The sequence below is a fragment of the Sorex araneus genome, chromosome 1 (assembly GCF_027595985.1).
Source record: "Sorex araneus isolate mSorAra2 chromosome 1, mSorAra2.pri, whole genome shotgun sequence".
Lineage (NCBI taxonomy): Eukaryota > Metazoa > Chordata > Mammalia > Eulipotyphla > Soricidae > Sorex > Sorex araneus.
In genome coordinates, this window is record NC_073302.1 from 270,926,689 (window position 1) to 270,952,822 (window position 26,134).

The 26,134-nt window shown below is 40.7% G+C and overlaps 1 protein-coding gene across 8 annotated transcripts in view; it reads left to right on the forward strand.

Moving 5' to 3' along the window:
• LMO7 (LIM domain 7) overlaps positions 1 to 26,134 on the forward strand; it is a 155,436-nt gene that overhangs the window by 89,500 nt on the left and 39,802 nt on the right. For 4 of the 8 annotated variants that reach the window (XM_055134053.1, XM_055134057.1, XM_055134051.1 and 1 more), the window contains exons 6-14: positions 2,213 to 2,411; positions 4,661 to 4,913; positions 5,863 to 6,138; positions 7,459 to 8,178; positions 9,109 to 9,138; positions 16,163 to 16,280; positions 18,502 to 18,644; positions 20,431 to 20,968; positions 22,051 to 22,353. In XM_055134053.1, coding sequence (XP_054990028.1) covers positions 4,699 to 4,913; positions 5,863 to 6,138; positions 7,459 to 8,178; positions 9,109 to 9,138; positions 16,163 to 16,280; positions 18,502 to 18,644; positions 20,431 to 20,968; positions 22,051 to 22,353 — 2,343 coding nt within the window. In that variant the 5' untranslated portion in view covers positions 2,213 to 2,411; positions 4,661 to 4,698. The remainder of the gene's footprint in view (positions 1 to 2,212; positions 2,412 to 4,660; positions 4,914 to 5,862; positions 6,139 to 7,458; positions 8,179 to 9,108; positions 9,139 to 16,162; positions 16,281 to 18,501; positions 18,645 to 20,430; positions 20,969 to 22,050; positions 22,354 to 26,134) is intronic. The other 4 variants (XM_055134054.1, XM_055134058.1, XM_055134056.1 and 1 more) reach the window with 2 other exon arrangements.

Sequence of the window (26,134 nt, forward strand, 5' to 3'; positions counted from 1 at the left end):
ACAGGATGTCAGCTCGCCTGTCCAGTGGGCTGACGTCTATAACACATGGAATCACACATAAATTTGCTCGACCTTATTGGAGCTTCTAACACTTGTCAAACAGTTCAACCATGAGCTGACAGTTCTGGTCTTCGCAAAATGTATGCCAGAGGCAGCTGCTAATTATTCATTGTAAAGACTTCTTTTTCAGCTTTCTCATATGTCGAGAATATTTCAGAATTAAAAATTGAAAGGATGGTATAAATACCCAGTTCTATACCATGTAATTCATTATTAAAGCCAATATAGGACATTTTAATCTATTTACATATTTTCCAATTTTTGCAGAGCCGTGTTAAAGTTATTGGAAGATATTTTACTCCTCCATACTTTGCATGTATCTGTTACGAGTATGAGCACTGGTCCAGAGAGATAGTAGAGCACCCCAAGGAGAGTGCTTGTCTCGCATGTGACCAACTAAGGTTCCACATATGGTCCCCAAGCCCATCAGGAGTGATTCTAAGTGTAAAGCCAGGAGGAAGTTCTGAGCACTGTTTGGTGTGAACACTCCCACCCTAAAAAAAAAAAAAGAAAAAGAGTATGAATATTTTTCCTGTCTACAACACCTAGTTGGGAAATTTGACTAATATTTTTTTTCATCATGTAATGGTCCCTATTCAGAACTCCACAGTGTCTCTCAGCTCTTTGTTTTGTATCTGAGTCATGATTTCTTCATGCTTCACATGTGCTATGTTTGTTTCTTAGGAATAATTGTAGCACTCTAGCACTGTCATCCCGTTGTTCATTGATTTGCTCGAGCGGGCACCAGTAACGTGTCCATTGTGAGACTTGTTATTGTTTTTGGCATATCGAATACACCATGGGTAGCTTGCCAGGCTCTCCGAGAGGGACAGAGGAATCAAACCCGGGTCAGCCACGTGCAAGGCAAACACCCTAACCACTGTGCTATCATTAGGAATAATTAGATTCTTTCTTTCTTTCTTTCTTTTTTTTTTTTTTTTTGCTTTTTGGGTCACACCTGGCTCTGCACGGGGTTACTTCTGGCTCTGCACTCAGGAATTATCCCTGGCGGTGCTCAGGGGACCATATGGATGCTGGGAATCGAACCCGGGTCGGTCGCGTGCAAGGCAAACGCCCTACCCGCTGTGCTATCGCTCCAGCCCCTAATTAGGTTCTTTAAACTGTATCTGTATTAGTAAGCTTGTGGAAGGTAGAGCATTCCTGATTTTTACTCTAGTGACTAAAGTGCCTTACCTTATTTTCAATTACAGACTTATCTAGCTCTTTGCTGATAACTCTACATCAGAACTATATCATGGGCTTTATAAATTTTACATAGATAATAATAATTTTTTAATTTAAATACCATGAGATACACAGTTACAAAGCTGTTTATGATAGGTAGTCATTTTTAAATAGTAGAGTTATCTTTTGCTAGTAACATAAAGGAATGCTAATTAAAAATGGATTTTTGAGTCAATTTTGTGTGATTCAAAACTTAAAGCTAATGATCTTTGCTTTCGTTCATATATAGCTTACTTAAGCCAAGCAGATATTTAATTTAGCTTCAGGAAAATGTTTTTGCATGACAGCAAACAAGTCTGCTTTCTTTGACTTAGATCAAGATTTCATGATTATTTAAAAATGAATTCTCTGCAGTGTAGACAGGGGAGGGGGGTCCTTGCCACCTCTCTCTCTCTCTCTCTCTCTCTCTAGTAAATCTTTCTTTGTAATAAATTTGGCTGCCTTAATACAAACCACCCAAAACTATATCCTGGATACAGTCTTCTTAATTTCTATATTTAAAAAGTGATGAGATTGTTTTTTACTGACTTCTTTTGTGCTTATTATTAGCTAACAAGCATAATGAGCTTATTATAAAATAATTGATTTTAGTGTTATACATTGTATAAATATAATCAAACTATTTTCCTATTTCATTTTAAAATAGTTAAACTTCATTGAACAGTACTAGACACTTAGGCACCCTCTTATTGTTATGGGAATAGAGTAACAAGTATCGTGGGAAAACAGATTTTTCTAATCAGTGTGGTTCATTATCTCTAAAAGGAAAATCACATCGCCCCACCTAGCAGCTGGTCACTACTTGAACTAGAGCAAAAAAAAATAAATAAATAAAAACACAAACACAAAACTTCACTGCATTTTCGGAAGTTCTTGCTGACTTACTTTTCCACCATTCCTCTTCTAGGCACTTGAAGACTGCAGTGGCCTGAAAAAAAGTGGCAGGGACAGCGGCTACGGCGATAGCTGGTGTGCAGAGCGAGGGGAGTTTCCCGGCCCTGCGGGGAGCCACAGGAGAGAAGATTCTTTTGAGAGCTTAGACTCTTTGGGGTCTAGGTCATTCACGAGCTGCTCCTCTGATATCACATTGAGAGGGGGACGTGAAGGTGAGTCACATTCTTTACTTTTTGGCCCGTTCATTGTGTGCCTCTTTAATTGTTTGTATATGAGAGTTTGAAAACGGGAGAGTGAAAAATTGAGTGATTCTTGTGGCAAACATTTTTCTGAGAATGAATTTTCATAGAGAAAACTTTCTTCCTTTCTTCTCTGCTTCCTCCTTCCCTGCTGCCTCCCTCCTTCCCTCTCTATCTCTTTCACTTTTTCTCTTTCTCTCTCCCTCTCTCCTTCTCTCTCTCCTCCCTCATTATATTCTTCTCTTACTCTATATTCTTACTATAGTGTGTTAGTTTTACTTATTCTTCCAGTTTCAGAGCAGTCCAGGGAGGAGACCTATTAACTGTGATCTTTTTTTTCACCAAGAATAATTCATCCCAATTACTTTCTCTTCAGATTCAACTTTAATGCCCTGTGCTTATGAGTATAGTAATGGATATATCTAAATAAAAAAAGATTAATTTGTAAAAGTCTGCCTTCTTTTTTTTTTTTTTTTTTGCTTTTTGGGTCACACCCAGCAATGCTCAGGGGTTACTCCTGGCTTTGCACTCAGGAATTACTCCTGGCAGTGCTTGGGGGACCATATGGGATGTCGAGGATCGAACCCGGGTCGGCCGCGTGCAAGGCAAATGCCCTACCCGCTGTGCTATCGCTCCGGCCCCCAAGTCTGCCTTCTTTCCTGAGTAATTTTCTTTTTCTTTTCTCCAAAGGATTTAAAAAAATAAACAAAACTGGGAAAAATAGCATATTACTCTCCATACCAAAAAATAATGAAGCAATTGGTTCATATACCAATCAGGTACCTGACAGATATCAATAGAATATTATTGCCCTGAGCTTTGACAGATCAAGCTCCATTGCTAGTGTACTGTGAGATAATGTCTTTTGGTTCTATCAGGACCAGAGCCAACCCAGGACAAAAAATATGTCATGCTGCGGGAAGTAGTCATCTTTCAAAACCCCAATCACTCTATCACTGTATCACTGTCATCCCATTGCTCACTGTTTTGCTTGAGTCAGCGCCAGTAACGTCTCCATTGTGAGACTTGTTGTTACTGCTTTTGGCATATCAAATATGCCATGGGTAGCTTGCCAGGCTCTGCCATTTGGGCGAGATACTCTCGGTAGCTTGCCAGTCTCTCTGAGAGGGACAAGGGAATCCAACCTGGGTCAAAAATCCCAATATCGTGTTTAAATCAGTCATTTCAATATAAGCCCAATTCTTATGGCTACTTGGTGACGTCAGAAATTTTTTATTGTTGATGTCATTGTTTAGCAAAGTTGATAATATAGTCCACCCACCCCATGGTTACTGAAACAATGCAGAGGGCACTTTCTGTTTGTTCATGCAAAGAAGGTAGTTTTCCAAGGGGGTGCTAAGTGGTTATTGTGTGTTTTCTTTTAATCTGAAAAGCTAGTGTTAGACAAAATAAGTTTGGAACCTCTGATAAACTCCCAGCCACTCAAGTTGAACTGGATTAAAATGGCAAGTAAATGTTTCTGGAAACATAATGTTCCCACCAACATCAAGATGTAAAGAAAAATGGAGACTTCAGGTTGTGAATTTGTGCTGGTCATAAGGGATGGATTTTAACTGCTTGTTTCTTTTGAATCCTGTATGAAATGTTTTTTTTTTTTTTTTGATTTGTGCTGCCATTTAGGATTGAGACTTGCAATTCCTTTGGTTTGTAGCCACCTACCTCATGTGCTCATAGAGTTAGAATCTGGCTTTAACCATCTGCAGGACCCGTTTTGTGATTTCGTGCTTTTTCTGTTTCACTTCCTGCATCTGTCCTTATCTCGAATCTCAGAAAGTTTAGATAGCTGCCGGCTTGATCTGAAGTTAGTGAGTTTCCCTAGAATTTGTTCTAGATGCAATTTTAAGTCGTGTTGACTCCGTCCATCTTCTTGACGTGTGTCCCATTAACAGATGTTATGAAAATTCAAGGGGGCAAGGGATAGCAAGATGAAAGGGGGGTTCAGCCACAAATAGAAACTTTTCCTGCAAAGAATGTGCAACGGTAAAAGAATGTGTTGCAGGCAGCTCCAGCATGTGGAACAAGTTCCTCCTAATGGATCTTATCACAACTTCATGTCAAATTTCTAAAAATAATTCCCTGCAGTTAGCAGCCGAGTGCCGGGTTTCCAGGAGAAAGAAAGACAAAGCAGCGTGCTCGGTGCCTCTCATTTAGACGGATCTTCGGGAGAGTAAAGCAGAGCCCCGTGCCTTTTTGTTTTACAGGTGGCGAGAGTGACACCGATTCTGAATTTACCTTCAAAATGCAGGATTACAATAAGGATGACATGTCCTATCGAAGGATTTCGGCAATTGAGCCCAAGTCAGCCTTACCCTTCAATCGCTTCTTGCCCAACAAAAGTAGACAGCCATCCTATGTGCCAGCGCCCTTGAGGAAGAAAAAGCCAGACAAAAATGAAGATAACCGGAGAAGCTGGGCAAGCCCAGCCTATGCGGGAGCAGATGGAGCATTCCCAAGGTACTGGGCTAGTGAGAGAATTCTGAGGTGCTCTGTGAGTTTGCTGGGATTTTAAGGGTGACTGATGAAATCATATTTAAAGTGTATTTCATGGATTCTGCATTTCTCTAACCCAAATTTTCTTCTCTTACCTCTGTTTGCAGTCATGCCTCTCTTGAGGAGAATTCTTCTGTTTTAGAATGTCAGCCTGTAATCAGGCTTCATTTTAAGCCTGATCTTAAAACACTCCCTCCCCCCACCCCACCCACCCCACACCATGCATGCCTTTAGCTTATTGGTATCTTTCATCTCCAGGATATGATTTAGATGGTTCACGGTGAGCTCTGATGTCTTATTTTTCTTCCATTTTCCCCTGTCATGATTGATCGCAGTGGACACAGAAATAAAGCTTTCATTCCCCATCCGCGTGGCAGAGCAGAGCGTGACGTTTCAAATTCATCTGGCTATCGGGAGGGTAGGGTGGAGGGTCTGAAGGTGGACTGGACTTGGAGGATGAGCAAAGGTAGCTTATCGTAGTTTGGGATGATTTAGCCAAGTGAAAGGGAGGCTTGAGCATTTCATCTTAAACCATCTCTCCTGCACTCTTGCTCACAAACTATTTTCTTCCACTGACCCTCTAGCCACTATATGAAGTGACAAGGTCAGAACCAGCCCTTCTCTGTTGGAATGCCTATTATGCTGGGGAATCTTAATCCATCAAGTAACATGCCGCGTGGTGTGGCAGTTTGTCCTTTAACCCATCTTCAACCTGCGTGTATCAAGCTGTTCTCTCTAATACAATATGCTGTTGTCATGCCACCACTTTGTTCTAGGACCTGTCATGATGAGAAGGGGAACTAAATAGCTTCATGCGCCACGGTGTAAACGTTGTGAGCCAGAAAGCATGCCTTTTGTGTTCTGGGCCACATTGGTTCCTATAGTGTCTTAACTGGTTGGATGTTTTGAACAGTCACGAGAGGAGAACTTGGGGCACGAGCGTGGAGAACTGGTCGGCAGTACAAGTAACCTCCCACTCCTCTCGCTATTTGGAAGAGGAAGGAAGGACACGCATGCGCAGCATCGCCAGGGATGATCTTTATGTGCGAAAGCTAAGTCCCAACCTGCCGACCCCAGGGAATACTTTTGATCAGTTTCTTCCCAAATGTTGGATCCCCGAAGATGTGAACTGGAAAAGAATCAAAAGGGAAACTTATAAACCATGGTATAAAGAATTTCAGGGATTCAGGTTTGTCCCCGTGCATGTTTCTGCTATTCCTTCAGTACTCTGGCTGGATGCATTCTGTATGTGCATTTCTTGAGGGAGACAAAAGTTAATTTTCCCTCCAACTGCTCTAGAACTGGTGTCACTGAGAAAGATGGCTGTTTACGCTTAAACCTTAGGGGGTAGATTTTTGAAGAGCCCTCTTCTGAGTACAGTCAATAGGGTGATTTCATTTTAGTTGGTTCCATTTTCTCCAATTCTATTTCTTTTCCTCCTTCCTTTCTCCGCATTACCCAATGGTAGAAGGAACCCTGACTCTGAGGATGAGGACTCAAGCTCTGACAGAAGCTCCGCCTTTTTTAGTAGAATGCAAAACACAGAGCGTAGGCTAGAAAGCAGTCTCCAGCGACGCTCGCTCTTGCTGGAACTGGCCACCCAACGGGCCAGAAACTCATGGGACATCCATGCAGCCAGGAGAACCAGTGGTGCTACAGATGAGCCCAGGTGTACCTGTCTGCATGAGCCTGCCTGCTTGGAACCTGGCCTGCGACATTTGTCCCAGCTTCTGCTGCTACCTTAACTTCTGACCGTGACATGTTGAATTCCGGAGCTCTCCCTATTCACTTAGTAGAAAAGCATAATCTATAACATCCTGCTTTCTGTGCAAGCATGTAAGCTTAGAATTCTATAGGAGTAAATACTCCTCAGCACAATAATGTATGACGGAGTCTATGATTGCATGTATATATTTTTATTTTTGAAAGCCATTTCTAAAAGGCTTTGGGGAAGTTGGCCTAATTCTACAGTTGTGCTACGAATGGAGATGTGGAGAAAGGAGATCATATTTAGATGCTGGAATGGCCAAAATCTGGTGGGAAAAATGCAAACAAAGAATTCGTCAGGGTCTTTTATAAAACTTCACAGCCCTTCCTCCACTTAAAATATCCTGACGACGTTGCCTACTGCATAAAGTGCCCGATGCTCTGCTCTTGACTCTAAGATTGTGGTTGTTTCTCTGGGAGGGAGCTAATTTCTTATGGCTGATGCATGAGGAAGGACAAAGTGTTCAGGAGTGTGTATTTCAGGAAGGTGTTTCCTCGTCCCTCTTTAGCCCCTTCTCAGGACCCTTGGGTCCACCCTTCCTGCCTAGGCTCTCGCTTCCTCCCTGACATACCCAGGGCGGTTGTGGGTGATGGCATTAAGTGCCATTCTTCTCAGCAAGCATCCCACCTAGACCCCTAGAATAATGCACCCACAGTCACTGCCTAGTTGCTCTCTTCCTAATGACCTATATTCCCCAAACTTAATAAGATTCTCCCTTCCTTTTTCTTTTCTATGCTTCAGTCAGTTTTTATTACTTCAGGCCCTCCAAACATACTCGGATGACGTCTTGTCTTCTGAAACACATGCCAAACTTGATCCCACTGCGGGCCCCAGGCTCATAACCCGCAGAAGGAATCCCTCTTCCGAACTAGGGTACAGAAGAGATGACCTTGAGCTGGCAGCCTTGGACCCGGACTTAGAGAACGATGATTTCTTTGTCAGAAAGATGGGGGCTTTCCACGCCAACCCCTGTGTCCTGCGGGCTTTTGAAGACTTCAGAAGATTTTCTGGGCATGAGGATCCTATAGAGCGAGATATCATTTTGCAGTGTAGAGAAGGGGAACTTGTCCTTCCCGATTTAGAACGAGATGACATGATCATCCGCCGGATCCCTGCGCAGAAGAAGGAGGTGCCTCTGTCGGGGGCACCAGATCGATACCAACCAGTTCCCTTCCCTGAACCCTGGACACTTCCTCCAGAAATTCAAGCAAAGTTTCTTTGTATGCTGGAGAGGACCAGCCCGTCCAAAGAAAAGAGTAATAGTTGTCGCGTGCTGGTTCCTTCCTACCGGCAGAAGAAAGACGACATGTTGACGCGTAAGATCCAGTCTTGGAAGCTGGGGACAGCTGTTCCTCCCATCAGCTTCACCCCTGGGCCCTGCAGTGAGGCCGACTTGAGGAAATGGGAGGCCATCCGGGAGGCGAGCAGGCTTAGGCACAGGAAGCGGCTGATGGTTGAGAGGTTAGAGTGTGTTTCTGCAAGGAATTTGCTTGTCCTGGTCTTGTGTAATCTGTGTGAGAAGGTGACATCATGTTGCTCAACTCTGCATGTCCCAAGCCATTTGGAAGCATCCTGCAAACATTTATTTTGCTTTGAGGAACCTGTAGTCATGTTGTGGGGAAAGGTGCAATTCCATATTTGCACATCCCTAAGTCACCAATTGGTCTGCTTCACCTGATGTAGACACAGACCTTAGGGAGTCTATAGATACATCCTGCAGCATGTTTCATGAAAATGTTTTCCATTATATTTGCTGACTTGCAATTATCCATGTCCATGGATTTCTGAAGTAGTATGGTTGTCATTTGACTTGGAGGTTTGGAATGTATGATTTTTGTGTTGAAAAAATTTTCCCTGAAATATGGGATTGCAAATTGCATTCGATCCTATGTTGATTTTTGGATTTTTGTCCTACATTTCTTAGTGTATCATTGTGTGACTTTTTTAGTTCATAAAGTTTGATGTAAATTTAGTAAAAATGCATGAATGTTATTTGCTATCTAAATTGTCTATGTAATTATGGCTATTTTGATAAGGATTCTGCATTTATGTGTTATGCAACTTGCTGTCTTGATGAATGTTTGTTGAACTTTGAGATGGACAAATATGATTAGGTTGAATAAAATTAGTAGATCCATATCTTTTTTATTAGTTCCTGGCAAGAGTGAGCTATTTGTTATGGATTTGTTGGTAAATTAGGATTTATCTTGATTAGTCTGAATTCCTTGAGTTATAAGATCAATGGGAATTTGAGGCATTATTAAGAATGTGATAGAAGAAGCAACCTTTTGAGATTTGTCCATCTCTACTTAGAGTCTTAAGTCAAAGACCTTGAGCATTTTGAAACAACTAGAAAAAATGACTTTAATTTTTGGTTTTTTGGTTTCTCAGACTCTTTCAAAAGATTTATGGTGAAAACGGGTAAGTTTTGTGGTTCATAGTGAAAATATATGCATCTTGTCTGTTATTGTCTGTATAACATGTCATTGCACTTCTGTCCTGGCATGTCACTAAATGGGGTGCTGTGTGCTATGCATGAAATTTTTAAAATGGCAATTCTTTCTTAAAGTTTTAACCTAGTGGTCATACTTCTGCACATGCATGTAATGCTATATGACAGCAATAGATGATTAGAAGTTTAAAATCCAAGTATAGGAGAGGGCAATGATAGTACAGTAAGTAAGGTACTTGCATTGCAAGTTCAAATGTGGCAGACCTGGGTTTGAACCCCAGCACACCGTATGGTCCCCTAAGTTATGTTAGAGGTGACCCTGGAGCACAGAGCCCTGGGTAAGTCCTGAGCACTGCCACGTGTGGCCCCAAAACAGTAATGACAAAAAAGCCAAGTTTATTTTTCTTAAGTTTAAGGAGCTGATTAAGGTAACAAAAGAACTTGCTTATATTTTGTATTTCATTTTGTCTTATTTAGGGATTTAAATATTACATAGGCTAAAATTCTAATTTCTGGTTGTTAAAACTCAAACAACTACATTTTGGGGAAAAATCAATGATGGAAAAACAGGTTAGCATTTATTTTGAGTTTGAGAGTACATGCAGTTGGCATGATATATTGCTCCTTCCCTTAGTAGTACCTAGAAAAATCTTCAAGACTCCCAGTTAGGGTCAAAGTTATAATACTATAGTATTATAACTATAATACTGTAGATTCTATGTTACTATAGAATCCTGTTGTTTCCATACTACCAAAAACAAAACTTTGATGGCTTTCAATAGTGTCAAATATCAAAATTTTCACACTATAATTTCAAACTATAGCAGATTCTCAAATTTTGTCTACCGTTTAATTCTGAGACATTTGGTATTCTGGCAACTTCCTGGAAATACTTTCCAATTCCAGAATAACTGGGAGAAATACTCTTAGTTTTTCCTATGCACAAAACGTGTAGAATCATTTTTCCCTAGTCCAGAATAGCCAAGTCTCTCTTAATATTTTTCAGCAAACTTTCTGTAATTTATAAATCATATTTGGAGAGAAAGGCAACTTAAGCATGTCAACTCTTTTCATCTGCCTAAGGCTTAGTAGCTAAACATCTTTTGTTTTCTTCTATTTTATTTTATCTTTCAGATTCTCTTCCTTTGATAGCATTTTGGCGATTTTGATAGTTTAGAGATCTTGGAAGTTACCAAGATTACTCTTTAAAGTATTATCATCATTTTAAAGGTCAATGGTATAATTGAGCCATTGGCAGCTAATTGCAAGTACCTCTTAAGAACTTACTTTAAAAATCAAGTTGCCTTCCCATTTTCAAAGTGCCAGACTACAGGCGCTTAATCTTCTATCCAGATCTTGTGTTGAGAGCATTTCCCCATTTTTCAGTGAAGGTCAACATGTAGTTTTCAGCATGACTCTTAGGCAATGGAACTTTCTGTTCATTGTGGGAAAACTGTCTCAGCTTATGAAAAATCTCTTTGTAATTTCAAGTATATTGAATGACAACTTTTAGAAGAAGGATACTTTTATGGTATAAGCAAATTCTTTTCTTTCTTCTTTGGGGGAGAGAGTGGTTTGGGTCATACCCAGTACCTGGGGATTATTTTAGACTTGGCTATTCAAGTGCTCATCTGTGCTGGAAGACCATGCTGGGGATCAAGCCTGGGTCTCCCACATGCAAAGCATGCATATTAGTCCTGTAAGCTATCTCCCAGCCTCCTTTCTTAAAGGGGGATATAAATACCTTGAGAACAAGTCCTTAATGGGAATGTATAGTTAAATTCAGTGACTATACCTATTTCTCCCTAATGATACATCATTTGATTTTTTTAAGAGGGAAGCAAAATACCATAACTCAGAAGCAAACACTCTCTCGGTGGTTTTCAGTAAATGCATTCTGCAGAATATTTCAAGATTGTTGCATGTATACTGTAAAATTTATTTTATAGGCTGTTTCTTATACAGTTTAGTATCTAGGTAATATCATAAAGCAAGATAGTCTGTTGACTAATGCATGACTTTAAAATAATAGAAGTGGTATAAATTTGTATATAGAAAAGAGTACATTTTAAACCATTTGTAATCCAAATAATATGGGATTTTTTTTCTGTTCTCAGTATTCTTAAATTTTCTGCAATAGAATAAAATGACTTGGATCAAGTGTACGTAGGCTTTTAATCTAGAGCCAGTGATGTGTCTAAGTAATACTACATTGTGTAAAAGATGCATCATCAGATTTTGAACACTTGGCAAAATATTATTGTTGACATCCTATAATTGGAAAAATAGCTCCCTTGAGAACTATTTTTTTTTGTTATGGACCAACCATCTTAATGAAAATGTGAATTTCCCTTTAAAGTCTTTATTTCTGGCTTGCTTCTTATTTGGCATTTAACACCTGTCAGTTTGCCTATTTATTTCGAGCAAGTGGCTTTGTGTGTGTGGCAGTCATTTCCCACATGTGTGCTTTTGTGTTGCATGGAGTGATATCTGTCTTATTCTGTGCTGTTTGCAAATTTAATTATGATGTTTCTTGGCAGAAGTGGTTAAAGAAGACTTATGTTGAAAGGGCACATAGAGTTTTTCAGTATCATTCAGACATTGCCTCACCTACAAAAATCAATCAGAACTGAACAGTGGTTCATTGTGAAGTTGTAATCAAAGAGAGCTAAGATAACGGCATATAGATTAGAGGTCTTGGTCAAACGAGTCTGTGGAATGTAAGGACATGTACAACAGCAAGGAAGGGAGAAGAAAACTGACGTGAGTTACTGGACAACTTTGCTCTATGGAGACATTTGGCAATGTCGATAGATATTTGTGATTGTCACACTACGTGAGGTGAAGGGAATGTTACTACTGACTTTTCATGTCTTTATTATAACCACAGTGCAGCTCACTATTTTGTAATATGCAGTGCAGTCCTCCACAACAAATATTTTTCTGCTCCAAATGTTGGTAGTACTTCTTGTAGAGAAACTCTAATTGAGATGACAAAAACCTATAAATGAGAAGTTTTAATTACATGCTCATCCTAGTCTTTGAAAATACTTACTGATACTTTCTTACCCAGATATTAGTATTGATAGCTCATCAGAGAATTTCCATAGTAACTAATTTAAAAATGTATTTGAAGTTACATGAATAATTGTAGTTATATCTTCCTTGAAAACTTACTTTCTCTTCCCCTTCTCCTTTACACGCACCCCTGCAGTAGACTTACTCAGCCAACAGAAATTCTGTGCAACTCCCAACAACTTTTATATTTTGGAGCTTTTGCTTCATGGTGGTCTCTTTTGAATATTTACTCCCTAGAGTAGTTGGTGATCAGCATGGTGGAAGATATTTGTGATCTTGTTTTGTGGTCTACACTTTATTCCTTAAACTTTTGCCTTGTTCCTCTCTTAAACCTAAATGCTATGTGTAAAACACACACACAACTATTCACTTGAAAAGGCAACATGGTCTATCTGTTTTTGGTGAAGAAATCAAAAAGCAATTCAAAATTGGAGCCTTTTCAAATAAGGAGACAAAGAGCAGACCTAGGAAGTACGAGAGAACTGTGATTTGCTAGGACTAGTAGTTGATTCAACAATGACAATAAAACTTAAAGTTGTGTAATCCTTTAGTTTTACAGTTTTCCTAGGGCTCCTTATGGTGCATATCTCAGTTCTATGAGTTGGACAGGTCGATATGCATACATTTTAGAGACATGGAGAAAAACAGATTGCTACTTTCTCATAGATATACAGCTAGGGGTAGCAGTATCCAGTTTGGGCTTTTTCTAATGAGATAATCCATGTTGACTGGTAGTATGGGTCCATATTACCCCTTCAGAATCTCATTAGGAAGGAAGGAATGCTTAGTGGTCAGGCTAAGAAGACCCAGCACTCCCAAAGTTCTAGATTCGATCAGTTTGGCCTGGGGTAGCTTCTACACTTTGAAACTGCTTTGGTAGTTCTCAGGAGATTGAGTCAGTCATATTGGCTTAGGAAGACTTGGTAAATAGTGTCGGATGGTTCTCAAATGAGATTCATATAGTCTTATTCATTTTCTTCCTGCCTGCTGGCTGAGGTCCTGAATTTCATTGGTGTTTGCTTGGGATGGAAATTGTTGCCCTTGCCAGCCCGGAGTCCTAACTTTTCTTTGGGTCTTTTTTTGGATCTGAGTTCCATTTGTCTGGATTATGCCCAGCCATTATCCAGTTGATTTTTTTTATGTATTACCCAGTATTTATGGTTGCTTCTCCCAGAAGGGAGCATAAAATGAGGCCCCCATAACTATGCCACCGGACTTCACGTCAGGCTGTTTTCGCTCGGGGCACCCCAGAGGGGGATGGGTGAGAGCCCTCCCTGCCCCAGGGGACCCAGCTGGCCTCACTACCCAACCGCCACCATGCTCCAGGCCGCTTTCCACATGCTTGGGCCGAGCCTCACATATGAGCCAGATACTCCCTACCCATTTTCCATAATTACCACACCATAGTTGATGGAGTTCAGACAGTAGGCAACAAATCATAGAGGGAAATATATATATATATGTATATATATACATACACACATACATAAACACACACACACACACATATATATATAGTGCCTATTGGGGAGCCTGGCAAGCTACCAAGAGTATCCCGCCTGCAAGACAGAGCCTGGCAAGCTACCTGTGGTGTATTCGATATGCCAAAAACAGTAACAATAAAGGGTCTCATTGAAAGAGCCTCCAATTGTTGGGAAAGAGGAGTAAGGAGAGGCTGCTAAAATCTCAGAGCTGGGATGAATGAAGACGTTACTGGCTCCCACTTGAGTAAATCTATGAACAATGGGATGACAGTGATACAGTGATACCCAACCAAAGGGGTTCACCTGCCTGCTTCATGCAGCTTCATGTCCACTCCAATGATATTTGGCTCACTTTATTTGTGTCTGATATCTCTCATGTATTTGTCTTTGTACTGTGTGCTCCCAGGGGACATTGCATCCTCTGCTCCTGGTGAGGACATTTTCTGAAAAGACAAATGGTAAGATTTGAGGTGCACAGGGAATGAGCACTGAACTCATTCCTGGATGATCCTGGCCCAGCCTGGACCTTTCAGAAGAGACAGTGGCTTGATGAGGGGATGGTAATGATGAATATGGTGAGAAGTGGTTGGTTATATGCTAGATATATGTAGAGAGTAAAGTGACAGGGTTTGCTGATGGAATCAGTTACATTCCGAAAAGGTAGAGGTGACAGAGAGATGAATCCAGGATTACTCCATGATTTGTGGCCTAAGTATTGAGAAGGGACAATCTCAAGTTGATTTTTATTGAGAAGGAGATACGGTTGAGCAACCATGTTTTCAATTCTTGGTGTGTTAAGCTTGAGACACCTATTCAACTCAAGTTGAGAATGAGCCGGAAGTTGTATACACCTATCCAGAGTTTAGCAGGGATCCTGAAAAGTTGGGTGACATTTAAGTAGGCATATATATTGGTGATGAGCTTTGGAGTTGGAGGGAATAGTTGGGAGAGGACTGTGCTAAATTTGGAGGCTGGATGATGATTTAAGAAGCCACTTTAAAAGTCCTGATAAAGAGTTGACTGTGCTCTGATCTAGGGTGTTGGCAGTAGAAATGGAAAGAAAGACACAGAATAAGGGGACTTGATAACTAATTGAAGGTAGGGAGAGGCAGAGGTGAAAATTCATTCTTAGGTTTCAAATGTGAAGGTTGGAGTGCAGGTAATACTTGTAATAGCCCCAAGAGGAAAAGCAGGTTTGGGGACAACTTTTAATGTGGCTTCATCAACAGTACTCATGTTTAGAGAGTTACATGGCACAAAATCCTTTCCAGATGTTATTTCAGTTGGTCTTTTTTAATAATTGGGTTACCTCAGGGATATCCTTGCAGAGCCCTTTATTCAATAAGTCATTGGAAATGAGTCAACGTAGAGGCGGGTCCTGAGCTGTAGATTTGGGTGTTATTTGCATAGAGATTACAACTGAGTTTCTCAGCCAGCTAAGGTCCAGCATGTTATAAAAGAAGTGAAATGACATAGCCTTAGAAGGCAAATCCTAGGGGCCAGGGAGGAGATGCACTGTTTCTTAAAAACTAAAAGTGGAACCTGTGAAATAAAATCAGAAGTATATTACAGAAGAGATCTGGGACAGGACACTTTTGGACAATTCACTTTCAAAAGCCCTCTGTTTGTACCCGTTCTTAAATATCTTCATCTGACTGACCCATCTGTTTCTGGGAGGCATTTCTCAGCACACCCCCTCCCCCACCTCCACCACAGCTCACCACCGCCTTCTTCATGCATGTAGATTGCACACATAAGACCGGTAGCTTCTTTGTAGTTTTCTATTCTTGGCCTCTTGGAGAGAGTTAACCCTCAGTATAGATTTGCATCAGGGTTCACATATGGAAGACATAAAATATACCTGATGGAAAAAAAAAGTCTGGAGAGACTGATACATCTATTTGCTTTGAGGATCAGACAATGTAGAGGTGGGGTAGACCTTAAAGAATTCTGGAAGCAACAGCACATTTATTTATAGTATTGAACTTGTGGAGAAAATATCAGGTAATCATTAAATTATTTAATAAGTACTTCGAAGAGGTAGCTAAATCTTACAGGGTTATCTTTGGGGGGAGATAAAAATAAAGAGATGATGCTGGTTCACTGATTCTTTTCCGAAACCATCCTTTTATGCAAGGACCACTCCATTTAGGAACACTGGCTTATTTTTTTCCAGACATGTTGCTTGGTTTATTTAGCTGTTCTGTGAAAGAATTCACACCTGAGTTCATTGGGAGGCTCTTGTTTCTGCGTTTTGGAAAAAAAACACCCATTTATCTCTGTAGTGCTAATTTCTCTGATACTATCACCAAAACATCTAGGTAGCAGAGCAGAAATTTAGGTGGAATTTCCGAGTATCAGCCCAACCTTCCTGTTTGAACCCCCAGTGTGGTGACAAGAACCTGAGTTACCGTGGGTCTTTTTGTCGTAGGAGTAAGTCCTTGAGTGATGTCAGCGCAGAGGATGTTCAGCACCTGCGTCAGCTGCATTACGACGAAATGCAGAAAATAAAATCACAGTTGAAAGAACAAGATCAGAAATGGCAAGATGTGAGTATTCTTTCTATGGGGAGATGCAAAGACTGGGAGTGTGTCTTTGCTCTTTAAGGAAAGTCAGTATTACCGACACACTTGCCCTTGCTGTGACAGAACTCGGTTCTGTAGAAAATGTGATCAGTTTCATGGAAGAGGATTTATAAGTCTTTTTGGCCTATGACTCTTGCATTTCTTAGAGATCATCAGGAGAAATATTGTAAGAAAATTTACCTGCCGAGTTCTGTGACAAAACTGTGAAGCTGCTTCCTTGCAATACAATCGATTAACTTGCTTACCTGCTTTGGTTTTTGAATTCGAGGAGTGAATGTTATTAATCCTTGTAAAAGGAAAAATACCGTGTTTGAGGTTTGAGAATAGCAGAGTGATTGGGGGGTCAAGCACAGAGTCCTGGCTAGTAGGATAAGAGGAAAATGTTTCTCAGAGTTAATAGGGATTTAAGGATGGAGAATAAGAATTATAACCCAGTAAAATGTCAGTTGAAAGGAATTGATCCAACATGAGTCAAAATTAGATGTTTCTGTAGAGATGGCATATATTTAAATACATATATGTCCAGAGACTTACTTTTTAGTTTTGTTCCTACAGAAAAGAGTTTAACCTTTTTTTGAAATGGATAATTGTTATAAACCAAGAGTGTAACGAAATGTCATAAACCACGCAGAAAAACCTCAGAAAAGTTTGAGAATGGTTTTTTTTTTTGAGAGTTAATGGCAACATGAAAATTAGGGGCAGTGATCATCAATACTATTTTTTAAAGGAATTATAAATCAATCAAAGTAAGATTTTGATTACTTTTCTAAATTTCAGTGCCTTTTTCACTTGAGGAATCGATTAAAACCACAATTTTAATTATAATTTAAAATATGTTTATATATACTATAAAGTTCAAGGATGTGCTGTCACAACTGTTTGGGTATAAAAAAAAGTATTGGGGAGTTGTTTAGTAAGTTAACTGATTTGAAAAATTCATGCTCTTTATACCATAGCACATCCCTGTTTTTATTCTTTCTGAAAATTACTCATAATTGTTTGATGCTGCTTTTTAAGCAAGAGTTGCCATGATAGCTCCCAAAGATTATAAATAACATTGAGTTTAGTGTTTTAGACCTTGGAAATATTTGTATTTGACTTGGAATGACAGTCATTTAGCACAGGATTTCTTTGGGAGACACAGAGATATGTTTACTACCCAGAATGTCCACCCAGGTATCTGAACAGATGAGTTCCTTAGGGCTAATTTAAACATTTAGTTAGGTTGATTGCCCTGGGGTCATCCAGTGAGGTTCCCCCTGAGGCTTGGTATACAGGTGCCCACTTGTTCCTGTGAGATCATTTTTTGGGGAGTGGGGTTCAGGGCCACACCTGGTGGCACTTATGGGCTACTCCTGGTTCTGTGCTTTAGGGGTCACTCCCAACAGTGCTCAGGGGATCATCAGGGATTACACCAGACCTCTTACATGTGAATTATGTATTTATTTTCTTGGGTTACCGCTCAAATCTTGTGTGCTCGTTCATGTTGCCCTGTCCTTATGGAGAAGTTTATCTGCTTTGAAATAACATACTCCAGTCTGTCCTCCCTGGTGAAGACTTTCCAAACCCAGCCCACCCCTGCCTGGGATAGAAGAGACCCCCTGTCTCTCAAGGTGCCCTTTCCCTACCCCAGTACAACCCTGATTCTTGAACTTCATTTACAAGTCAAGTTTTTGTTCTCTTTGAGATTGAGAGTTAGTTTCTCGAGCTGGACGTGTGTGAGGGATGGTGCATGTGTGTTCAGTGAGAGCCCGGACATGGCCTCCATGGCAGTCTTGTCTCTCAGTGTCATGGGGGGAATGTGCCATCTCCCACAACCAACAAATCACTGGAAGGAGATAAAAAATGAGTTAGAAACAGTTCCTGATCTTTCTGACCTGGCACCTCATTACAGGCACTTAGCATTCTTTGTGAAATGAGGCAGGCTCTTTCTGGGAAAATTGAAAAGAAAGAAAGCCAAAGAAAGGGGTCTATCTTTTTAGGTCAGGTGCTTGAGACAGACACACGAGAGAAAGGCTGGGTACAGAAACCCTGGCTGTAAAAAGCAAAATTAGGGCACCTTGGCATCCAGCGGGAGTGAATAGTTTCAGGGATGTAATGGGATACTTTGGCATGTGTTCCCTGCTAGAAAGAGTGTGTAGAAATTCAGGTGTGCCTGTGCTGATGTGATTTTTTCTTCCATCAGGACCTTGCCAAATGGAAAAGTCGTCGCAAGAGCTACACCTCCGAACTGCAGAAGAAAAAAGAAGAGCGGGAAGAAATCGAAAAGCTGGCTCTTGAGACATCGGAAAGGAGCTCTAAGACCTTAAAGGAAATGCAACAGGACAGGTAACAAGGCTGATTGTGTCTCCCAATTGGGAGTTAGCAGAATTAGAAAGAATTGGTAGCATAGCAGGATATCTGGTATGTAGCAGTATTAACCGTAATCATATGTGCACTGGAACTGCCGACCTTTTGGTCTGTAGTGCAACAAGGAGTATTACTATGATACAAAGTGATTTGGATTGACAAAAGAAACATGTGCTCTTTCTTAATTTTAATAGTGTGTGTCCCATGCAGAAATGAATGAAGCTGATGGTATTGGATGCAGAAAATAAACTGTTCTTTCTCCCTTTAGTATGTGTTTAGGAATTAATAAGTCAAATAAAAGCAATTTCTAAATGAATTGTATAAAATATAACATAAGGGTGTGTGTGTGTGTGTGTGTGTGTGTGTGTGTGTTTTCATGGTGCAATTAAAGTATACTCTAAAGGAAGATGAAAAAGCAAGTTTTTGGATTTTTTTTTTGTTTGTTTTCTGTTTTGATTTTGCCTTGCACCCTAGGAAGATAAAAGCTAAATTTAAACTTTCTTGCAGAGCAGTTACTTTGTGAAACCTCGGGGTATTTACAGGTCAGGGAGAAGGCAAATAATTTCATGTGTTATGTCAAGAAGGAAATGTGCTGTCAGGTGAAATGAAACAAAGCAGCATTGTGCCCTAGAATCCGATGGTAAACACAGTTTCATTCGCCTAAATGCGATATAGCTTGAGAGCTACTCCCAACTAAATAGCACAGATGAGATTATTTCATCAACTTTTAAAACATGACTGCTTTTAAGAAGGTCTTCTATTGAAGTCACATTGCATTTATAGTGTTATATAATTTCAAGTGTATATCATTATCAATTATGTTTGTGCATGCTCCGTTAAACATACCACTAGAAAGAAGTGCAGTTCACTGGAATAGTGACTTTTAAATTGAATAGTAACTGTCCAGGCATCAAGCTGTATGAAATAATCTCTTTTTCCTCTTATGTCAGTGGGTAGAGCATTTGCCATGCATGCGGCCGACCCAGGTTCGATTCCTCCATCCCTCTAGGAGAGCCTGGCAAACTACCAAGAGTATCCCGCCCGCATAGCAGAGCCTGGCAAGCTCCCCGGGGCATATTCAATATGCCAATTTGAGTTGAAGGGAAATTTTAGTGGCTCTTTGAGTTTTAGTTATTTATTTTTACTAAGTAATAGTATTGATTATTAGTAGTAGTTTTGGAATCATCTGTGGTGGTGCTTAGGGTATACTCCTGCCTCTGTGCTCAGGGGTCACTCTTAGCACTCTTCACAATAAGAAAGACCATATTGGTGTTGGGGATTGAAACAGGGCCAGCAGCATGCAAAACAAGTGTTTTAACCATTGTTCTATCTTGTCAGTATAAAATTATTATAAATTTTATACTGGAAAAAATTCTCAAGACTGGCCACACATTTTGGTGGTTCAAATTGGTTGTCAATTAGTGCATTTATAAGGGTTTATTTTGGAAAAAATATAAATTCATCGATAAAATTGTAATTAATCCTCTTAAATTCTTATATTTCCTTATTAAAGTCTATATAATGAAAAACATCTCTAAGGTATTTAGGAGACTCAATGTCAAGCTCTTATAATCAGAGTGGCATTAAAAAGTGGCATGTGCTGACCTTCCTGTTGTTAATTTTGTATTGATGGTGTGAAGTCAGTAGTTTTAAAAACAAACCCCAATCTCTTTTACATGCTAGTTACCAAAGACAAGATTTGTGGGTTCATTTCTGTGTTTCGAATGCATCATGTTGTGCTTATGGTTTGTTTCTTCCTGCAAAGGGAGTCTCGAAATCAAACATCTACAATGACATCGAGGAGGAGAGTTTACTCTTCTGATGATGTGTTAAGTGAAGAAGTGTTTCCCCCTTCATTGACCACATCAGAAGCAAGTGATCAGAGTAGCAGAGTGGAAGAGAAAGGGACAACATCTCCTGAGGAAGCCCCTAAACAAGATCCTACAACTTTTGCAAAAACAGAGGACAGTATCACAGTTGAAATTCAGCTTCCTTCCAAGAGCTCCATGAAAGAAAAGCAAGAACAACAGCCCGTCTCTTTGTCTTCTCAGCAGCCTGTCTCTTTGTCTTCTCAGCCATCCGTCTCTCTGTCTTCTCAGCCGCCCGTCTCTTTGTCTTCTCAGCCGCCCGTCTCTCTGTCTTCTCAGCACACCTCGAGCACACAAATGGAGTCGACTCGAGTTTCAGCTTCTTTCTCCAGAAGTTACCAGAGAACTGATACCGCCAGGTTAACATCTGTGGTCACAGCGAGACCTTTTGGCACACATTCAAGAGGAATCACATCACTCCCGAGATCCTACACGGTAAAAAGAATCTTCGTTCATTTTGTCTGTCCTTAGGAGTATGTGTTGGTGAATTTGCAGACTTGAGCTACACAGACTTGGTGTATAATAAGGTACAAGACTTACATAACACATAATTTACACCTATTCAGAGTCCCTAGAAATTCAGTGGTTCAAATACAGAATTGCACTGCCTAAATATCATGCTCAGGGAAAGCAGTTTTAAAAAAATAAGATAGATTCTAAGGCATAGCATTATATTAGTGTCATATTTTCTCAAATAATTGTTTTGGAAAGAATTAGGCTAAACAGTATGGTGTTGTCCATACTGTTCTTTATAACCGATGAGAAGGCAACCCATAAGAAACTTCTTATGGATTTAACGTGAATGTTTTTAGATTCTGTGTTCACATTTCTCTTTTTCCTCTTATGTCAGTGGGTAGAGCATTTGCCTTGCATGCGGCCAACCCAGGTTCGATTCCTCCATCCCTCTAGGAGAGCCTGGCAAGCTACCAAGAGTATCCCGCCCACATAGCAGAGCCTGGCAAGCTCCCCGGGGCATATTCAATATGCCAAAATCAGTAACAACAAGTCTCACGATGGAGATGTTACTGGTGCCCACTGGAGCAAGTTGATGAACAACGGGACAACAGAGCTACAGTGCTACAGTCCATGTATTGAAATTTGAAATGTCATTATAGTTTGTTGTTATAGAAAGATATAGTCATTAAAACTTATCTTATTGTTCAAAAATATGTTCCCATTTATATTGGGATTTAGGAATATGCAATATGGAATCAACCCTGAGAGTGCAACTGTGTCCCATTTCTGAAAGTCTGTGAACTTTAATTATGTAAAGTTGGTACTACATAGTTAATATAATTGTTTGAAATCTCAAGATCAAGGCTCAAATTCCAGAAAACTGAACAACATTGAATATAGTATCAAATGGATAAATCACAGCCATACATAGTATGGAGTGAAAGAAAATGCTTCAATTTTTGGCAGTTGTGAACTTTTGTAGTTTTAAAATACTAATGTACACCTTTTCTGACAAATAAATCTAAGGTGGCACCAACTTTCGCATGATGTTTCTTGTTTAGCTGGATGATTCCTGGAAGTATAACGGAGATGTAGACAGCAGTAAGAGGACTCAGACCAGTTCTGGCAGTGCTTTGATTCGGACCCCGGACCCAGTCCCTCTTACTACCAGCTTGTCCAGTGTGCAGGAGACCACAGTAGAGAACGTCACACGAGGCCCCTCTCCTGCCTCTTCCTTGGCGTCTCTCTCCCAGGACCAGCCTGCCACTTCGAAAGCCACATTGTCTTCCATGTCTGGTCTGGATTCCATGTCTGAGTCTGGTGAAGGGCAAGGCTCACCCCAGAGGGAGGTTTCAAAGTCACAGGTGAGTCTGGGAAGTCTATCATGCATGTTGTGTCTAGCCTTTTGATTTCATTTTATTTTCTTTGGCATAGTTATTCCATGGCATGGTATACACAGGCATACACACATACACAGAGAACTTTTCTTTATTTTTGATCACAACTAGCGATGCACAGGGGTTACTCCTGGCGGTGCTCAGGGGACCATATGGAATGCTGGGAATTGAATCTGGATTGTCCACGTGCAAGGCAAACACCCTACCCACTGTGCTATTGCTCCAGCCCCTAGAGAGAACTTTATTTTCTTGCTTTTTGGGTCACACCTGGTGATGTTCAGGGGTTACTCCTGGCTCGGTACTCAGGAATCACTCCTGGCAGTGCTCAGGGGACCATATGGTATGCTGGGAATCGAACCCTGGTCAACTGTGTGTAAGGCAAATGTCCTACCCTTTGTGCTATCACTCTAGCCCTCCCTCACCCCAGGGAACTTAAAAAAACCCAGAACACTAAGGGAAAGAGGAAAGGAATTCTTATGTGTTCTTTAGACCTTTTAGAAATATGGAGTTGTTCCTTTGGCCACATACATAAAGTTTACCAAAAAGGTAATAATAAACATAAGGGGAATGGAACTCTTCAAAAAAAAAAAAAGAATGCACCATAAGTAGTACTAGGGCATAACTGGAAGAATCTATAATGTTACCCAGCATTGCTGTTGGCATTGTTGTACACAAATAAGTACAGACAACACAACTTCCTTCTTCATCCATCTGCCATTGGATAATTGCTGCTTCTACATCCTGGCTGTTGTACTAAGTGCTGCCCTGACCATTTGTGCATACTCCTCCTTTCCTGCCAGTGAGTTCTGCAGTAGAGAACTTTCACAACCCAGAATCCTATAACAACCTGGTTGTTATAGTCTGGACTGTGATCATGTGTCAAATGAGATTGTATCTTCATTATAACCAATTCTTGAAAGACATAGGTCTCTTCCAACTGAGTTTGTTGAATGCAGGTATCTTTGTGATCTACGTGTATCGAGACTTTTTGGACCCATCTCTTTTGGACTTGGTTGTTTGTTTCTGTCCTCCTGGTTTTAGTGTCTGTAGCCTGACACTTTTAGTACTCAGTACTCCCCAATTTCAGGGCAGGAGTCACTCCAGAGATTATTAATGCAGGTCTATTGATAAGGGTGCAATAGAAGCCCCATTTCAGGGAACTTAACGGACCTTTAGAAGAAATTGAAGGTATACATTAGAGGTACTGGTTTCTATGAACATGGGAATTTTAACCCGAATTTTAACTCTAGCATATTAACCTTCCAGTAACTTTTGATGCTGGTCAATACTTTAGAGATTCTACACTATTGTACCAGGTCTTGTCTCTTATATTGCATGTTGAGAATATTGAGGATGAATTATTGATTTCCTTAACATTTGAAGTCAAAGCAAAATACGCTGTCTGATGAAGAATGACTGGGAGCATTTACAGTTTTCTCCTACTTTAAATTTCAGTAGATAACTATGAAAAGAAATAGTGGGTAGTGACTATTCTCTTATATCCTACATGTTGGTTAAAAAGTCATTGGTTATCTAGTGTTATTTTTTTAATATATATTTTTACAGTCAAGACTCCCTTCCTATTTTGTTTCCTTCCTGTATATCCTCCTCAGCCCCATCCTTCCTATTGGCCCCCTAGTCTTATGCCGTGGGCCACTATTTTCTGATTTTCACCTCTTGTCCACTTGGAATATCCTAGACATAGGCCCTAGATGAAGAAAGACCCATTTCGATAATAGGAAACTTTTTGTTTAGATTTTTTTTTTTTTTGTTAAGGAATTAGGTAGTTGTATGGAATCTAGTATCCCAGATGAGTACTTTCAGTTCCTTGGCTTAGTCTAATGCTATCTATAGCTTGAACCAGCAGATCTGCAGGTATAAAAAGATTGGAAACTACTGGCTTAGGGTTTTTCATGTGCCTTAGTAGAGCCTATTTGTTTTTCAAGTCTAGAATCAAGCATAGAACTTGGCCAATGTATATTAGTGAGATAAATGTAAAATAACTTAGTATAGCATACTCTATTTTTTGGTTTGCTTATTTTGGGGCCACACCCACTAGTGATTGGGGCTTACTCCTGGCTCTGTGTTCTCTTGCTGGGCTCAGGAGACCATATAGGGTGCCAGGGATTAAATCCAGGTGAGCTACATGCAAGGTAAATGCCTTCCCTGCTATACTATCTCTCCAGCCCTAATATGGTATGTTTCATTTAAAGTTTAGGACAGACAAACTTTACAAGTAGTAGAATGAGCATTTTATTCTTATCTTAAAGTACTGTGTGCTTGAGAAAATTTGGAAATTCAGGAAAACTTTGTCATGAAAAGCACTATAATCCTATAATCCTGTCATCTAGAGATCAACTTTGTTAATTTTTTTGTTCTTTTTTTTCCCATAGTCACTTGCAAATGTGTGTGCATCACTGTATTACTGTCATCTCATTGCTCATCGATTTGCTCTAGCGGGCACCAGTAAAATCTCCATTGTGAGACTTGTTGTTACTGTTTTTGGCATACCGAGTATGCCACGGGTAGCTTGCCAAGCTTTGCCCTTGCGGGGGAGATACTCTCGGTAGCTTGCTGGGCTCTCTGAGAGGGGCAGAGGAATTGAACCTGGGTTGGCCGTGTGCAAGGCAAATGCCCTACCCGCTGTGCTTACTTGTATATTTGTATATTTATACTTGTTTGTATTGTTTGTATATTTATATAATTTATTCAACTTCTGATAACATGAGTTGTAATCTAAAATATTTGTAATGGTTACAAATATTAGAATCACAAGTCTGTGTGGATAAGATTTGCTTATGCTTGTGTGACCAAAGGTACCAGTGAATGATCCCTACAGGAAGAAGCAAGGCCTCTTTTGCTTTGTGGACTTGCATCTTTGCCTTGACCTTTTCAAACCACCAGTTCAACAAAAGAGTCTGAATAATGTATTGTGCCATGGTAACTCCCCGAGGGTGGCAGCTGATGGATCTGCAGTCGCGGGTTCAATAAAAGAGGCCAAACGGGGTGGGGGCGGTGCTCGAGGTGATTGCCGTCCAGAAGAACCTCACTGAACATGGCGTGGTTTCCTGTTGCATTGCTCACTGCTCCGTGCTTCTTTGCCACAGATCTGAAATGGCATTCGAGCCAGCAGAATTCGGCTTTATTTAGCAAGTGGAGTCATTTGGGATTCTTGCACTCGCGTGTCATACAGTGGCTTGCCAGCAAGTCCCAGGGGCTTGGCGTGTCCACTTGCGCACTATGAGGAAAGTAGCTCGCGTAGCATCTCCCTGTGGTCCTTGATGAAAAGGAGCTTATTGACTGTGTGAAGGAAGATGCCACCGAATACAAACAACAGCACGTGGAAAGGGAGGCAAGGGTGCCTGCAGCCCTCCTCCCGACCCTCATCCACACTGTGTTATTTTAGGAATCCAGCAACTGCAGGAAACAAATGTGGGACTGAACAGTGAGGTGCCTTGAGAGCTCGGTAGCAAAGGGTGTTCTTCCCCTCCCCCCCTTTTCTGTGGTCCCCTGCCCTGTCCTCCTCCTCGAGACTCTTCCTTGAGGCTGTTATTTTCCATCCCTGCGGCCACCCCTCCCCCCCAATCCAGACTCCTTCTCCCTCCATGCAGGCAGATGTGTATGTTATGGGGCATGAAATCAATGTGCTTCGTGTCAGGCTAAGGCTCATCCTGTCCCTGCACTGCAGCCTCCCCAGGGCGCTCTAGTCTGCTGAAGGATACCCACTCTGTCGACGGAGCGCTGAGCG